The sequence below is a fragment of the Lolium rigidum genome, chromosome 6 (genome assembly GCF_022539505.1).
Source record: "Lolium rigidum isolate FL_2022 chromosome 6, APGP_CSIRO_Lrig_0.1, whole genome shotgun sequence".
In the NCBI taxonomy this organism is placed as follows: domain Eukaryota; kingdom Viridiplantae; phylum Streptophyta; class Magnoliopsida; order Poales; family Poaceae; genus Lolium; species Lolium rigidum.
Window position 1 is genome coordinate 76,595,009 of NC_061513.1, and position 17,095 is coordinate 76,612,103.

Here is a 17,095-nt window from a genome sequence, read left to right on the forward strand (position 1 = left end):
CGGCATGATTTCCTGGATCATGTCTAACAGATACAATACCAGATTAAGGTGTGCCATTGCTGTTACTCTCCTTTCCCATCATTACTGGCGTGATACAAGAAAAAGAAACTGCGATATGTTGTGGGCTCACTGAACTGGATAATTGTTTTGTTTGAAGGACAAAAAATGTGCAATGATGCTCGAGAAACAAAGTCTCTACTACAGTGTTATTATAGATCAGAAAATATTCAAATTCAAAGATGTCCATGATCTGCTGTCAGCCTATGTAAAGATACTACTGAATGTATCATCTTTATTATTTTGGAACTTGTAATAAGAAGTCTATGCGGAACAGTTGTGCTTACTATTTGATTTAGGCAGCCTGCTGGCACCGATTCGGGTTGTGTTACCTAACACTATCGTTGAAAGTTTCATCGTAATCCATGTCGTCAAGAAAGATAAGTAAAACAAAGATTTGCTTTGCCTGCTACTTGCAAAACGATTAGATATATAAAACCTGACATAGCAATCCAACTTCATTTACAAGCACGTGTTAAGTGCAATATCAACAATAAAGTTAATCAATTACTTCAATGCTTTTCTTCACTTCTTTAGTCTTGTTAGACGCATGGAGATAATGTTAACAAATAGAGAGATAGAGATACCGCTAGTGTGTATATGTTTAACTGTAATGTATTATTTATGAATATAATCTAAACCATGTATTGGGCCAGCTTTTGTGGTTTTCAACTTTCAAGTCCTTTTAGGTTGAACATAATATTGGGCTTCAACAGCATAACAGTTGGGTCACTTGGGTGAACCATACAGAATACTTATTTCATTTTGAGATGACGTGTGACGAAGTTTTGATGAACTATAAGAACTTAAACTATAATATAATGTACAACATCCTGACTTATTAACACTTACCAAAATTTGACGTGTGACTGAAGTTTTAGAGTAATACTAAATAAGAATCCTGACTTATTAACACTTAGCATGCCTCGTGTCAATATTGTTAGAATCTAGTATACACATGATCCTTTATAAAAAAAAGTATACACATGGTCAACTCATTAGGTTCTCAGTCACTCCAGTTATCTTCATCAGCTGCAAAGCCCTCTTGCCGCTTGTCATCATCCTCCTACAGATATTTCATTGTGTCAATTATCAGATTTACACGAAATAGTTTACACCATATTCCTACACACCGCCGTTGAGAAAAATCTAACAAAATTGAGTGATGCCGATAGATGGATAGTATACCATTTCAGTCAAAGCGGGAGTTGCAGGAGACCACACAAGAATTTGTCTATCATTGCTACCAGTATAGAGTTCCTGCATTCTTGAATACTTAGAAGCAGAATATGTGTTCAAACCCTAAAGCTTAACAGAGGACAACAGAAGAAAAAACTTACTTGGTCTTGTGAGTTATAGTAGCAGCAATTCACATGGTCATAATGCCCACGGAATGTTTGAAATGTCGTACCAGACCACATATTGTATGCCTAAGCAAGTATAACAATACAATGTGAACATCAGAATGCAGACATAAAAATCCCACAAGTTAAGAGAAATAACATACCTTGATGCTACCCATGCATGGAACAAATACAAGTGATGGATCATCAGTGACAGCTAATTGTAGTGGCTTTCTAGGATGCAATCGCATGGCTTCAAAATTGACCAAAGTATTGCAGCCTGAATCAACATCCCATATCCTTAATCGAGAATCGGATCCTGAAGAGAAACGACAACCTCTTCTAAATAACAGATTTACGCTTAAACAGTCATCAGTGCACTGCATGCTAATTTCAGGCATAGTAACAAGCAGCAAATTTTTTTTTTTTGAAATAACAGAGAACAAATTTACTCAACCTGAGCTAAGAAGGTGCATCCCATCTGTAGTTGTTTTTAACCCTGTAACAGCACCATAGTGAGCTGTTGTACGATTTTGACTGGATGACATACCAGGATGTACTCTCTGTTGCGTATGTCCACGTATCAGGGTTTGACTTTTGTGTAGTGCTTTCGAATGCTTCTTACGACTGCCTGTCCTCTGCTGAACTGAGTTACTCTTTGAAGAAGGTGAAGATGTTAAGTTCTTCTGATCCTGCTTAAAAAGAAAAGGAGAGTTTATACATTGAATATATCAACTAGCACAGGAAGGCTATACTTGCATGGCATCAACCATGTTTAGGATGCAACAATCAACAGCAGGAAGGAACCTTGTCAACATTGCTTATCTACCAATGTATTGCATGGCATCAACCATTTTTAGGACAACAATCGCAGTTTCAGCAACAGAAAGGAACCTTGTGTCATTAACAATACGAACTATTTAGCAATGTAATGCAAACCCTATCCTTCAAGCACTATAGCACTGTACTGATCCGTACCATCTATATATGATGAGACTAATACAGTGAAATAGGCCTAGGACATGAATATATACCCGAAATCCACTTCTACTCTTTAATTTTGGCGGAAAAATCCACTCCTACTTGAATGCTAATATTTTCGGAATTGTAGGCAGAAAATAGTAGGCCGTTCTGTTTTAGCCCTGTGAGCAAACAATCTTAGGAAATAATCAAACCCGCGAAAGCAGATAAGAAGTAGTCGGTGACCAGCAAGCATACTTTCTCCATGGCGCTATCAAGAAAAGGAGGCCGTCTTCCTTGCTGAGACCGTAACTGATCGAGGACAAGGAAGCATCCTGCTCGTCTGATGTCCCAAAAACGTATAGCCCCATCGCAGCCACCACTCATCAAGATCCACTCGCTGGAGGTAGACCACTCCAAAGACATGATACCATCTGAGATGATTGATGAGGATAAGCGTACAAATGAAAGAAGAATGTTTCCATCGTTACAGTAGCAGGAAGAAACTAACCATGATGACCGGACAACGTGTGGGTAAAGGCTCCAGAAGCAATATCACACAAACGGACCTGAACATCTGCACTTCCAGTCGCGATGAGCATATGGGTTGTCGCAATCGGAGACATCGCGGCGCTGTAGACCTTTCCAGGCATCTTAAAATCCATGACTACCTAGGGAAAGGAAGCACAAGAGAAGAGAACATCAGCAATATATTAGGATCAGCAATTTACAGAGCAAGGTGTACATACTTGAGTCGAATTGGTATCCCACACTTTGACATAGGTATCAAAGGACGCTGTAACGAAGAGCCCGGTGTCCACGGGGTACCAGATGGCCGCTGAGACGGTGAACTTGTGGCCATGCTCGTGCGTCCTGTCGATGAGCAGGATGTTCCTGTGCTTGGCAATGAACCCGGCTTCGTATTCCGTGGCGTTGTTCAAATCGAAGACAGCAGCCGACCCATCCGACGCCCCCGAGAGCAGGTACCTCCCCTCTGTCAAATCAACCTGGCCATACTGTCAAATTACGAACACCGGCGACGTTCTACTCACGCAATCGCACGACAGTTCGATCTCTTTACACGCCTTTTCTCGACGGATGTGGCAGGTGGGCGATTGGGGGGAGCGGGATGGGGGAAGAAGGGGACCTGGAGGGAGTTGACGGCGCCGTGGTGCGGGGTGGCGATCTCCTTGCGGTTGGAGAGCGAGAGCGAGGCGGCGCGGCGCGACCGGGCGAGCGCCTCGAAGCGCCGCGCGCGCAGCTCCCCGCGTTCCCTTCTTCTCAGCTCCTCCAACCACATCCACTCGGGCACAGCGCGGCGTGTAGGCTCTCTGCTGCTGCGGCGGCGAGCGGCGACGGGAGTCGGGGCGGGAAGAGCTAGGCGGAGCTGCACGGCGGCGCGAATCGGGCGGTTGATGCGCTGACCGGTGAGCTAGGAGGACTCATTTGCTGCGCTTAATTCCGAGCATCCATTAAATCCGTCGGGCCTCGTTCGGTTACAGGGGGGCCAATCCCCTAGTGAATTGATTCGCTCGCGTAACTGGGTGCTGCTGTTGGCGCTCGGGGCACCCAGGCAGGGCGCGTCGATCACGGGGGATAAGAGGAACAGGTCTGGGACAGCCACCTCTGGTATCTCCGATGATTTTGAGCACCTGATGAATTGAAATTGACAACACGGGATTAGAAAAGCTTAAAAGGAAGATAATTTCCCTCCTGATTGAATGCAAACTCTACATTTATTAAGCCTGATATGGAATCTAACATCTTAGGGAGAAAACGGCATAACAGACACATGTTGTGTGGAGTATGATGCAGGATCCCAACCACAAGTTTTGCGTTGAGATGGGATGGAAATATCTATATGCTTGGAATGAATTTGACATTTTATTGAATATTTAGAAAAAAAATATAATCTAAAAATAGCATGACAAACACATGTTGTGATGTAAAATCTTTAAAAATGCCGAAGTAAGCCTGCGACTAGAGCAGCTCCTCTCTCTAGTTGGTTGCACGGTCGTATATCTTGCCAGTTGATATTACGACTGCACCTGGCATGTAAGAATGGGTTATTTGCAAATACCAGTAGTGCATGACGCTACAAAGACTAGATGGTCATGTGCATGTAAATGAAATACCGATCTTGCTATAAAATAAATGGAAATTGAGAAATAGAGTGTTCTTCACAGTTGAGAAGATATCAAATATACTACCGAACTATAATAGACCATCAACCTATAACACTTGATTGCAATCCAGAAGATAGCAAAATAATAAAACATAACAGTAGGTTCAAATTATGATGTGCTTTACCAATGGACATACTACCATTTTAGCTACAAACATGGCACTTTACTGAACATTATTATCACCAACCCAGGATACCGCAGGCAGAACTCAATGAAGCTATCACAAGTTGAGGAAATTATTATGTATTATAAACGAACTAGGCAGATGTATAGAACTTTTATGGATAATGACCAAGTTCACATCAAGAAAGGAAATTGCAAGCGTCAAGTAGAACACAGTTGCTAGTAGTATTATTTTAAAGAAGATGTTTGCAAACAAATTCAGAAACCGTCAGTCCCAAAGTTGATCTAGTGCAACTTGGGAAGAAGAGTTAACACGAACGCGCTCTGCTACAAGCTCACATCCACCAAGAAGCGTAGAAAGTGTTAGTGAACATGCCCAACCCTAAAACAGTGGGAGGATGGGGGAAAGTAGGCGCTTACCAATGAGAATCAGCCGGAAGTGGAGAGGGCGTCGCCGAGATTGCACAGAGATGGGGTCTCTGGGTCTATCTCACGAGCGCCGCCGAGCTCTGTCGCCGCCGGCAAATCGCGCTCGAGAGAAAGGTCGGGCGAGAGAGAGAGGAGGAGACTCGGGGATCTTTCTGTTCCACGGGGTAAGAAGAGACGGGTTTTTTTTCCCTGCGAGAGAGGATGTTAAACCCGTCGGTTCAGTGTCTGACTCGAACCCGACTCCGCTCGCCCTATCTCTCCTCCGCGCCGCGGCCCCCAATCTGTCGCCGCCCCCACCTCCACCCCCCTACGCCCCCGCGCGCCTCGCCGCCATCGCCGCTCCCCTTCAACCTCATACCTGCCGTCTCAACCCCGCCCGCGATTTCGGCCGTTGGTTTTCCGAGGTACGCCCTCCATGATTCGTTGAACCTAACCTGAACTCGATAAATTACCAGATCCGCCCTGTGCCTGAGACGGATTTCATCGGTTTATTAGCACACCTCAAAATTCGTAAGGCTATCTAGCCTAGAATCACAAGGAACATTTATTCACTCTGCCCGTCCATTACTTTTATATATAATTCTCGTACAGCTCTTCTGTGGAACTAGTTCGGCGGCACAAACGCATCCTATTTGATTGAATCTTACTATCATCTATCTACGTTTCCTCAGGTTTGTGCGTCCCAAACCAGCCCTAGGAGACCCCCCCTTGTGACAGCATGCCTAAGATAAAGACGAGCCGCGTCGAATACCCCGAAGGGTGGGCGCTCATTGAGCCAACGATCCGTGAGCTGGATGCCAAAATGAGGGAAGGTACGCGTGCTAACTGCTAAGTACTCTTATCTGTCGGTGTACCCTTTTCAGATGTGCATTGATATTTCCTGCCATAGGATGTGGGTGCTGATATGATTTGCTTTCGCAGCTGAAAATGATACGCATGATGGGAAGAGGAAGTGCGAAGCGCTCTGGCCGATTTTCCGCATCTCTCATCAGAGAAGCCGTTACATATACGATCTCTTCTATAGAAGGAAGGAAATATCAAAGGAGCTCTATGAGTTCTGCCTGGATCAGGGTTATGCAGACCGTAATCTGATTGCAAAGTGGAAAAAGGTTAGTCTCTTAGTTCCATACTTCCATATCATTTGTGTGTGCCCATTAGTCTTTTGCTTTGTAGTACCTTAGAGGGATATCTTTCTCACCTTAGATTGTCTTCAATTAATTAATTAGTACATGTAAAAAGTTAGTTCAAATGAACAGATAAACAAACCATCAAGTTTTCACTCTTTTAACCTTTTAGTTCAAATAGACCTGCTTGAATCGTAGTTCTGTTTGTTTGAATCACTATGTAAGTAGTTGGTGATTTTGTAATCCTGGGTTTTGTATGTCATCCAACAGAGACTCTTGTTTGCTTCAATACGTGATTGAGCAATGCTCGTAGGAGACTTATTTTCTTACCCTCCGCATAGGAGTTTTTTCTGGTACGGATATGGCAACACAGAGGAGCTTTTTCGATTATGAATATTAAGATTCCATGGGATAATTCCTAGTTATTAGATACGTACAGGTGATCAAACACAGGCAAAACATGTATAGCAATTTCTTATAGTATCATGACCTCATGTTTTCACTGTCCGCTCTTATCCTAGAGGGCACCTCAAGAAAGCGTGAAAGCAATACAATCATAATTGAACTAAGCATTACCAAAAAATCCAACAACCATAAAATATGCCAGCTGATGCTAGACGGACTTTTGGTCGCCCTGAAATCTAGCAACCATAGAGTATCTGTAAGTGGATGGTAGCAACGTTTCTGGTCTTTCTCTCTGCTGCATTCTCAGACAGCTTCGAACCATAAGAGAAATGTGAAGCAAGCCTACAGAGAGGTGTTGCTCTTTTTTTAAGGCAGGGTCAGATGACATGAACTGATCATTAGTTATATCATCGGCCTTCCTGTTTGTTCCAATAGCTTCTTTGGCAGAGGTTTCCTGAAACTTCGTGTTTGTTCCAATAGTATCCTTAGTTCCATATCATTTGTGTGTGCACATTAGTCTTTTGCTGTGTATTACCTTAAGAGGGATGTTTTTCCCACCTTTGGTTATTTTCAATTAATTAATTAGTACCTGTACAAAGTTAGTTCAAATGAACGGATAAACAAACCATCATGTTTTCATTCTTTTAATCCTTTTCTTAAATGAACAGTAACTGCTTGAATCATACCTCTTTGATTTTACTCTGAATGAATTGCTCGTCTTTGACTTTTGTTATTGTCATGTTAAACTAGCAGCTGATGTCGTCATGGATATGCTTCTATCACCCCATAAATCCTTTAGTCTAGTTTTTGTGTTCTGGGCATCTGATATAAGAAATACAATTGATTAGCACTAAGTTAGTTCAAATGGACAGGCAAGCACACTATCGAGTTTACTCTTTTAATCTATTAAATCGAATGGACCTGCTTGAATCGTAGTTCTCAAAGTTTGCCTCAAATGAATTACCCACATCTACATTTTATTCTTGTGATGTCAAACTAGCAGGTAGCAGCTGCTGCTATCATCAATATGCTTCTATCACCCTGTAACATTCTTTAGTCTAGTGCTTGTGTTCTGGGCATCTGATATGAATAAATATGGATGATCAGTGAAGTATCTCGTGCTTATTGCGTATATGTTGAATTTTATGTAGGATTTTGTTGTTGTTAAGGCTGTGAACATGTTGGATAACTTCCTTCATGGCGTGCAGCTGCTGACTTGCTGCTATAGAACTTTTAATAGCCTTTACCACGATGAATGGTGAAGAATAGTCTAAAAAACGTGAACAGTCCAACCCGTCGATTTGTATCTTCGTTAGTGGTGCACATTATTATTTAATCTTTTCATTCACTGTTTAATGTGATACTTGATTAAAGCTAAAGAAAAAATACTGGGGAATTAAAATTACCTCTAATGGTGGTACTTTATCCTTAAGTACTCATTGCTTCCATTTCATATCCGCGAAACTGTATACACAGATGTGTCCCAGATCGATCTCATCCACACATGTCATGCTTGTGCATTCACCCCTTCTACCAACATCCTACAGACTTTTACCTCAGCAGCATCTCAGTCTCCAGGGTGCCTTTGCTTATGATATCTTTGCCGAGCCATGCTCCAGTGTTCTGACCATACCAAGGACAAATACAAAAACAGAAACGGCAACAACACTCCAGTTTCTTGTTTCTGATATTTTTCAGCAATCTTTAATCCTGTTAACCAGAGGCCCTCATACTTGGCGTTGACTGAAAACTTCAGTTGTCACTCGCAACATCACCCATGCTCTATTGTGTTGGTGGATTCACAAGTTCAGCTTTTGCAAGCCAGTGGGGCAACCAATGTGAAATCTGAAACACTGCAAGCCTGAGGGGAAATGTTGAATACAGGGCACATGCTGCATGCCAACTTAGATAGGGACCCTAACAAACCAAAATCTTTTACAAGGCTGAACAACCTGTCTAGTTTCCAAAGCTAAATAACTACCGAACGGAGAAACGATCATTGTTATATTTTAATTGTTTGGCTCATGAGCTCATCAGATAACAGGACATCGCCATATAACTGTTGAAGTTCCAACCTCATAACACTGATATTGTAAGTTACAGGACCTAACAAACTTAAATCTGAAAACAACATCACCCTGCCACAGATCCTCCCAGAACCTTGCCCTGGTACCATTGCCTACATCTTCCCTACATAACTGAAGATAGAGATCTTTCACCTTCATTGAACTGTGCCAAAAACATGGCAGTGCAGGCCTCTTACATTGTGCTAAAGTGTACTTGGGTCAGATTTTTTTTTTCTAACTAGATTTTGCCAGACAACTTCATTCTCAATCTTCCACATTCAACTGATTAGGCAAATGTTTATGGCAGTCAAATCTACAACCCTCAGCCGCCTTGGTTGGTTGGCATACATCCTGCCTATTAACTAAATGGCATTCTCTAAACTAAAAAAACAACTAAATGATGTTTCCTAGCCCCATGCTCACAGCAGACTTTTCCTAATTGTAGTACTCCCTCCGGTTCATATTAATTGACTCTAATATGGATGTATATAGACACATTTTAGTTCTAGATACATCCATATTGAAGTCAATTAATATGGATCGGAGGGAGTACTTGACATGTAAATAGAAATGTTCTAGCTGCATATCATAGCATATCATGGTGCAGAATTCCCCTTTGTACTATATGCTTAAAAAATGTCTTTCCTTCAGTATTCTTTGTTGCTTCCAGTCACATATTGCTCTGCTATGTTGTCTTGTTTGGTATTCTTACTTATTGCTTTCTTTTATGTCTGTGCAGCCGGGTTACGAGCGCCTCTGCTGCCTCCGATGCATCCAAACACGAGACCACAACTTTGCGACCACTTGCGTGTGCCGGGTCCCCAAGCACCTCAGGGAGGAGCAAGTTATAGAATGTGTCCACTGTGGCTGCAAGGGATGTGCCAGCGGTGACTGAGCAACTATGTTGTCATGATATGCCCTGGAATCAATGGACAATGGTTTGTTCTCAAGCCCAGCTACTCTAGGTGTTTCTTAAGCGTGATCTCTGGTAGAAACAACCGTCCTGTAATCGTATTGTAAGCACTACTCTGCTGGTACCTGCTGCAAGCAATTGCTCATCTAATTTCCTGACATTGTGTTGAGAACCAGATTTGCTTTATCACTAGGCTGGAAGTCTGAAGTTGTGACTTGTGCATTTAAATCTTTTTCGTTGAAACGTGTGTTGCCTGGCATTATTTATTTGCGGTACTGCAATTGTGATGCCAAGTTTCTTGTTGTGCGTGGAGCTGACCTTGATTTAAATGAGGTCATGCCAAGTCGCTGAGTGCAGTCGTCGGAGGTTGGTGAGGTGCTCGATCTAAGCAAAAAAGATTCCAAGCCAGGCGTGACACTCATGTGTCATCCAAGCGGCATTTGGATTTTGTAGTGCCAGCAGGAGAGCACTGCACAGGCAGTTCGGTTGGCTTCGTCGCGTTGCGCGGACATAGCATATGAAGCTGTACAAACCGTTTTGCCCCTGCTCTCTCTCCCACGCGGCGGGCAGCCAGATCCCATCTCCACCGGCGTGAGATCTGGGCCCCTCTCCCTCCGCTTGCCGCTCCGGCGGCAGGAGGGGGAGGGGACCTCGTTTCTCCTCCGTTTTGTAGTTAGGGCTTGTCTGCTGTGGTGCGTTGTTGGGGTGGTGGGAGCGGCGCCCGGGCAAATAAATCTGCCTCAACTCCACTCCCACACCGGCGGCGACCTTCACGGCGACGTCTCGGAGTTGTTGGCAAAGTGTGCTTGTCGATCTTTCAGGTCGGCAGCTTGGTCTTCTCGCCGTTCTTCAGATCTAGCGAGATCTATTTCTCGACGTGTCGCTGGCGTTTGTCGTTGTCCACGACGACGCTGGGGGCCGGGGCGAGGTGGTTCTTCTGGAGCGAAGATGTTGGTCCGGAGATGGTGGATATGCCGTTCTTCTCCGACTTCGTCGATGGGAGGCGGCGTATCTTGGTCCAAGACAGCACGGGGATGTCCCCCGGTCGACGTGCCACAGCGACATGTGCCTCGCTGCTTGCTGCAGGCCTGTTCATCGACTCACAAAGCCTCTTTGGCGATGGTGCTTTTTTGGATCTTGCAATGGTGGAGGCTCGGCGTCTCTTCTTGCGTTCGTCTCGGCGGCGGTGGATTTAGACGGCGGCCGCTGGCTATGGTGGTTGCAGGAAACTCTAAGGATCGTTTTGTATTTCTCGATCTTTTAGGATTTTCTCTGCAAATTCAGGATAATCATTTTATCCCGGTTTGTCTTTTAGTTTCCACATATGTTGCTTTATGTAACTTGGTTTTCGATTAATGAAATATGTGGTTTCTCTCAAAAAAAAAAAAGCATATGAAGCTGTACGCTCGATACCCCGTTTCCAGGTTGGTCCTTCGATAAAATTACCTCAACATAAACCTAGCCATGGGCCTTAATCAGGAACATACGCGCATCTCCCCGGGCCACATCTTCCTAAACCTAGCCACCACCTTGTTTTTCTTCCTCTTCCATAAGTCGGTTACCCGTCGTCTGGCTGGTCTCTTCGGTATTGGGAAGGGTGGAGAACCTGGTCTACGTGTTGAGTTTTCAATAAAAGTAGTATTTTCAAGAGATAAAGTTTGGATTTTGGCATTCACGTCAATGGAGATGATATCGTCTACAATAAGTGATCTTCGTTCCTTCGTTCGAACGACGAGATCCCATTCCGGCGCTAATAATGGTGTTGAAAGATTGAAGTTTCATAGGTACGGTCTTTTAGATCTTGCTTCACCTGATCGTTTTTGGATTTTCTATCAAGGTTGTCAAGAGGAGGATGGTCCTCACAATTTTTTCTTCGGATGCTACGTCTTCGACAATGGTGGTTCGTATAATCGTCTCTCCAATGACGTTCCGTTATTGTTTCTTGAAATATTGGTCTTCATACTCTTGTTGATGTTGTTTGGCTTCGCGCGTGCATGTAGCTTTAGTATTGCGGCTAATGAAATTATGAAAAAACCTTCGTTGGTATCAACATGTATTTGGTTTGGTTTATACGTTCAGGTGCCTTCGAAAAAGTATAAGATTGTATCATGGAAGAAAAAAAACTTTAAAAACTCAAAGAACTGCTAGTTTTTTTTAGGCTTTATTTTGTAATCGCTAGAGACAACTCCTATATTTTTATATTTACTATTTTCTACTATCAATATACTCAACATAAACTCAAATATTTTTATATTTACTGTTCACTAGTGGAAATGGGGAGCCTTCTGGGGTAATTCCAAACCAGATGTCTTATGTGCATACAATTTGCCTAGATTGTGGAGAATCTGGACATTTCAAGCAATCCTGTGATAAGAAGGTGAAAGTATAGAGAGGGTAAACCTAGAGGGGGGGTGAATAGGTTTCTACATATTTTAATTCTTTCTTTGCAATATTAGGCTTTGCGGAATATAAAGGTGAGCCTAATGCAAACTAGGTGAAACAACCTATATGAGGATACAACTAACTCGAGCACGAAGGCTCTCACGGGCAGTTAAATCACAAGTAAGAAGTTCGGTTAGAGATAACCGATAGCACGCGGAGACGAGGATGTATTCCCGTGTTCCCTTCCTTTGCAAGAAGGTACGTCACGTTTGGAGGGGTGGAGGTCCCACGAAGGATTCTCCACGCACGAAGGCTCACCCTATTCTCCGGAGCCTATCCCACGAAGGAATAGCTCACTCACTTGTGGTAGACTTTGAGGTAACCTCCAAACCTTCACAATCTTGCCCGGAGCAAATCCACAGCCCGGATGCTTCCGGACCACTCTTGCCCACCTAGGGTTTCCAAGGAACCCTAGAGAGCAAGCTTCTTGATGAATACAAGGGGGAATGAGATTTGGCTTGGTAGAAAAGTAGATCGGGTCCTCCTCTATTGATTCTCCGGAGGGATTTGAGTTTGGGTGGAGGAGGAGGGAGATCTGAGGCTTTTGGTGTTTCTAGCAATGGAGTATAAGAGAGAGAGCTCAAGAACAGCTTGTAGTGTAGTGCCTAGCTGTTCGAGAGGTAGGAGAAGGGCTATTTATAGTGTTCTTCAAAATATGGCCGTTGGTCACTTGCCACATCGGCTTTTCTCCCGACAGTCCGGTCAACCGGACCACGAGACCGAGTGTCCGGTCCAGAGGCCGGTCAGACCGGATCAGGGACCGGACCAGCCGGTCCAGACCGGTCGGTAGGCCGGACCTCGACCGGGGACACTTTGTGTCGTCCAGGAGGTCATCCGGTTGGCGCCCGGTCGGCGCCGGGTTGGCGACCGATTGACCGGTCGGCACGCCGGGCCCGCCGGTTGGGAGGCCGGCTGACCGGAGCTAGTCCGGCGCATGGATGGCGCCCGGTTGGCGACCGGTTGACTGGTCGGCACGCCGGCCTGGCCGGTTGGTAGGCCGGCTGACCGGGCGGCAGGCCGGATTCCCGCTGTAGACCCCCTTTTGATTGTTGTTGAAATGGGGGGTCTCTTTTAGCCTTCTTGTTCCTTTGATACACCATTTATGCCTCTTTGCCTAATACCTGAGATTATCCTTATAAACATGTATTAGGCCAAATACTCTAGCACGGTGTCATTGTTACCAAAATAATGGATAAGGGTAAAATACCCTTACAATCTCCCCCTTTTTGGTATACGATGACAAACCGAGCTAGAGTCATATATAGATATTATGATAAGCTTTAAACCTTGATTCCATATAAGATATTGAGACGGCTCCCCCATAAAGTGTGCACTTGGAGAATTTGCGTTTGAATGCAAAGTGCAACACTAGTGGATCATGAGAAGCTCCCCCAATATCTTTAGGAAACAAGCATGGTATGGAGATGTGCATATCAAGATATATAAGCATAGCACACATAATCATCCTAACATAGAGTAGCACACATAATAGTCGTCCATACACGAATTATTCGAAGTAGCAAATGGTTCTTGAGAAATCAAAGCAAATAAGCACAAGCCATATAAGAATCAAATAAAGCAACACCCATGGCTTGTGACAAACAAAGAACCCCGTGGTCCTAGACTCTACTCTCTTCTCCCCCTTTGGCATCGGAACACCAAAAAGGCGAAGAAAAGAGGAGAGATGCTAGCGCACCCATTAATAGAACTCATGCCCAGCAGAATAGGAGCTCTCGCCATCATAACGCGCAGCCGCATCCGCATCACCTTCATCCTCGTCATCATCATCATCAGCAGCAGGGGCACTAGCAGTCCTAGGAGGAAGGCCACCATGAGCATACATGGAGAGGTCGAAGTTCTGGAGCATCTCATCAGTAATGGTAGGCATCTCCCAAGCAGGTGCAACCACAGGCTCCATCTCAGGGCCAGAAGGAGGGACAGGGATATTCCTTGCAGTCATGAACTCATTCTGTCGCCTCTGTGTCTCCTGGTTCAAAGCAAGACTTTGATGTGCAACATCATTGGTATTCTTGCACATTTGCCACATGCTGGAGAAGAAGCGAGCGGCACCGTGCTTGGGGCGCCGAGAGTGGCTGGAACTAGCATCATGATCATAGCGTTCCTTGGAACGGCGCTCAGAGGAGGGCATCATGGAAGGGACGTCCTGGCGACCGTCCTGAGTGGGGAACTTGAATGGTTCCATGATGACCCTTTGATCAAGTGTGTTGAGAGGAGGAGGTACAATGTAGTTGATGAGCCGCTGAACATACTGGGCATAGTTGGGAGTCATGCGGCCCATAATAGACCGCTTTAGTTCATAGTGAATGAGATCACAACCATCAATCTTCCTTACCCTGTCAGGATGGCAATAGTACATCAGATTCAGGTGGTAGTTCCTGACTTCACTCGTGTCGCCTGACTTGCTGATGAGACTCTCATGGAACATCTTGGCAAGGACAAGATAGGAGTAGTACATCCCAGAGATAGTGGGAGGCCCAGCTGTAGGGTTCGAAGGATAGCAAAAGGAGATGTCACCTTTAGTAAGCTTAGACCGAGAATGAATCTTGTACCCTGGAGCACGGTCACCACCACAGCCCATGGCTGCATAGAACTGAGTGTAGGGTGCATGAGTACTTCTCCTTGCCAGTCATCCAAGTGATAGTGTGATCCTCATCATCATGGAAGAATACGGTGCAATGGAATTGACGGACTAGAAGGGGACAATAGATGCTTTCTGCTTGTTCATCATCGGGCTTCAGGCACACAAGGTCATATAGTCCCAAACCCTTCAAGGTTTCAACCACAAAGCGGTACTTTGTGGCTTCATGCAAGGCAAGTTCTTCAGGGTTGATGGCCTTGGGCATCACAACAACACCATTCTTCATACACTCTCGAGTGTCATAGAAACCTTCCCATAGGGCTGCTTGAGTCTTGGTCCAGAAAAACTTGTCCCCACCAGTGTAAGTCCGTTGCTCATAGCGATACGGATTCACCGTCCTCAAATCCTGCCAATCACCACGATGTGCGTCTTCTATATTGAAGGTTGGCACTATTTCATCATCCTCTTGAGCTGCGTGCTTGTCTTTCCTCTTACCACCAACTGTCTTGGTTCTTCCCCCAGCTGAGCTGCCAGTGTCATGAGTCTGAGGTGCTTTAGGAGGCATGCGGCTGCTAGAACGACGGGGTGGAGGCATCGTAGGCCGTCCTCTCTTGGCAAGGGCGCCACGGTCTTCACCACTCCAACTATCTGTGAAAGAGCAAAATAGAGCGAGGATAGCATTGGGGTAAGTGTACATGTCATCAGTAAGTACGGAAGCCAAAAAGCATAGCATGTATCCAAGTGTTTTGATGAGATTATGCGAAGTACTGGGTGATCCGGCGCACAGGCCGGTCGAACCGGACGGCAGACCGGACGAGCCGGTTGCCGATCCGGTTGACCAGGCGGCACGCCGGGCCGGCCGGTTGAGAGGCCGGTTGACCGGGCTGGTGACCGGATTTGTCGATTTGTAAGATGTTGCCCAGAATTTCTACCACAAAATCATGCAAAAACTCATAAACTTGGACATAGACTATAGCAATAGAGTGGAGTATGTGCATTGTGTTGTGAGACACTCTAAAGGTATGAGGACTTACAAACCCTAACCCTAACCCTAAAATTTCCTCAAATCTTCTCAAAGATGTGCAATGTGTGATGAGAACTAGAAAATAGAGAGAAAGAGAGAACAAAGTACCCGAAGACATGGTCCTCCTTGATCAAGAGAACAAGAAGAACACTAGGAAAGCCTTGAGAGACAAATCTCCAAGATCTCCCAAAATAGCTTGAGAGGGACCAAATCCTTTGGTGGAGATGTTCCAAGGGTCCCGATCTATGGTTTGGTGGAGTTTGGGAGAGTTCTCGTGGTGGGAAGGTCCTACAACGTGGTGGAGGTGGTGGAGGCGGCGGCCATGGAGGTTTTGGAGATGGGGAATAATGAGGAAGAAGACCCCAAGGGGTATCCCCCCCAAAACATAACCAGCCGCACGGCCGGTCGGGCGACCAGTCGATCGGGCCTGATGCCGTCTGGTCCGGCCCAGAGGCCGGTCCAACCGGGCCAGAGACCGGCCAGGGATAATCTGCCCAGTTTTGTCTCGTTTTGCCCCTATTCTTTGTGTAAATGTGTATGAATGCTCAGATGATGACATGTACATATAGATAGATAGATGATGATGAGTTGAGCATAGACATGGGGTTGGAAACACAAAGTTCTCTAGGCATACCCATTGGAGTGAAATCCAAACAAGAAATAAATAGCAACAATGGGCATGATTCGAAGTATATCAAGAACCATAAAACATTTTGGAATAGTTTTTGCAATAAGATCATTTAGCCTTATATAGTCAAATCAAGTTGTAATTGAGGCTCAATGAGGGGCGGGGGATTACTCCACCTATGTGAAAGCACAAATGTCATGAGACCTCGAAGAGACATGCTTGGGTCCATATAATGACATTGAGTCTATTTATGTTGCACACATAGGTATGCATCATACCAAGACATGGTAAGATGACTATCCCCATATGTGCTATGCCTCTAAGCTAGAGAGCAAGATAAATGCAAGAATATAGTGCAAGAAGTTAATCAATCCAAGTTTTTAGGATCAAGAATACCAAGTTCTCCTCTCAAGTTAACAAACCGGGCTTCATCCAAAGGCTTAGTGAAAATATCCGCTGATACGTCCATTTTGCATCACTATTTTATATCATAATTTACTGTTATTCATTGATATATTTTCATATTTAGAGATGATACTTATGTTATTTCATCTATTTTGCTTGTTTCATGATTATTGGAGAATCGCGCACCGGAGTCAGGATTCTGCTGGAAAAGCACCGTCAGAATGCAATATTTCGGAAGATCAGCAATTGACGGAAATTATACTGAAAATCCTATTTTTCCAGAAGACGAAGGTAGCCAAAAGGAGGAGCCGAGGAGGGCCGCCATGGGCCCCCCAAAGGCCGGCGCGGGACCTGCCCTGGCCGCGCCGCCTTGTGGGGAGGGGGCCCACAG

General features: G+C 44.8%; 2 protein-coding genes across 3 annotated transcripts; one reads left to right on the top strand and one right to left on the bottom strand.

Moving 5' to 3' along the window:
- Positions 1 to 940: 940 nt before the first annotated feature.
- Positions 941 to 3,660, bottom strand: LOC124660760 (WD repeat-containing protein ATCSA-1-like). 2 transcript variants are annotated; one of them, XM_047198577.1, is made up of 9 exons: positions 3,508 to 3,660; positions 3,110 to 3,367; positions 2,872 to 3,031; positions 2,619 to 2,794; positions 1,858 to 2,092; positions 1,565 to 1,719; positions 1,398 to 1,487; positions 1,246 to 1,317; positions 941 to 1,123 (listed from the first exon to the last, which is right to left on the bottom strand). In XM_047198577.1, the coding sequence occupies exons 1-9, from the start codon at positions 3,658 to 3,660 to the stop codon at positions 1,064 to 1,066; spliced, it is 1,359 nt and encodes a 452-aa protein (XP_047054533.1). In that variant the 3' UTR covers positions 941 to 1,063. The 2 variants fall into 2 exon arrangements, with proteins under 2 accessions (XP_047054533.1, XP_047054532.1); XM_047198576.1 differs by having other exon boundaries at positions 1,858 to 2,095.
- A 1,726-nt stretch (positions 3,661 to 5,386) lies between these two features.
- On the top strand, positions 5,387 to 9,775 carry LOC124661622 (protein BUD31 homolog 1). Its single transcript, XM_047199498.1, has 4 exons — positions 5,387 to 5,502; positions 5,770 to 5,910; positions 6,020 to 6,207; positions 9,433 to 9,775. The coding sequence occupies exons 2-4, from the start codon at positions 5,817 to 5,819 to the stop codon at positions 9,586 to 9,588; spliced, it is 438 nt and encodes a 145-aa protein (XP_047055454.1). The 5' UTR covers positions 5,387 to 5,502; positions 5,770 to 5,816; the 3' UTR covers positions 9,589 to 9,775.
- The last annotated feature ends 7,320 nt before the right edge of the window (positions 9,776 to 17,095 follow it).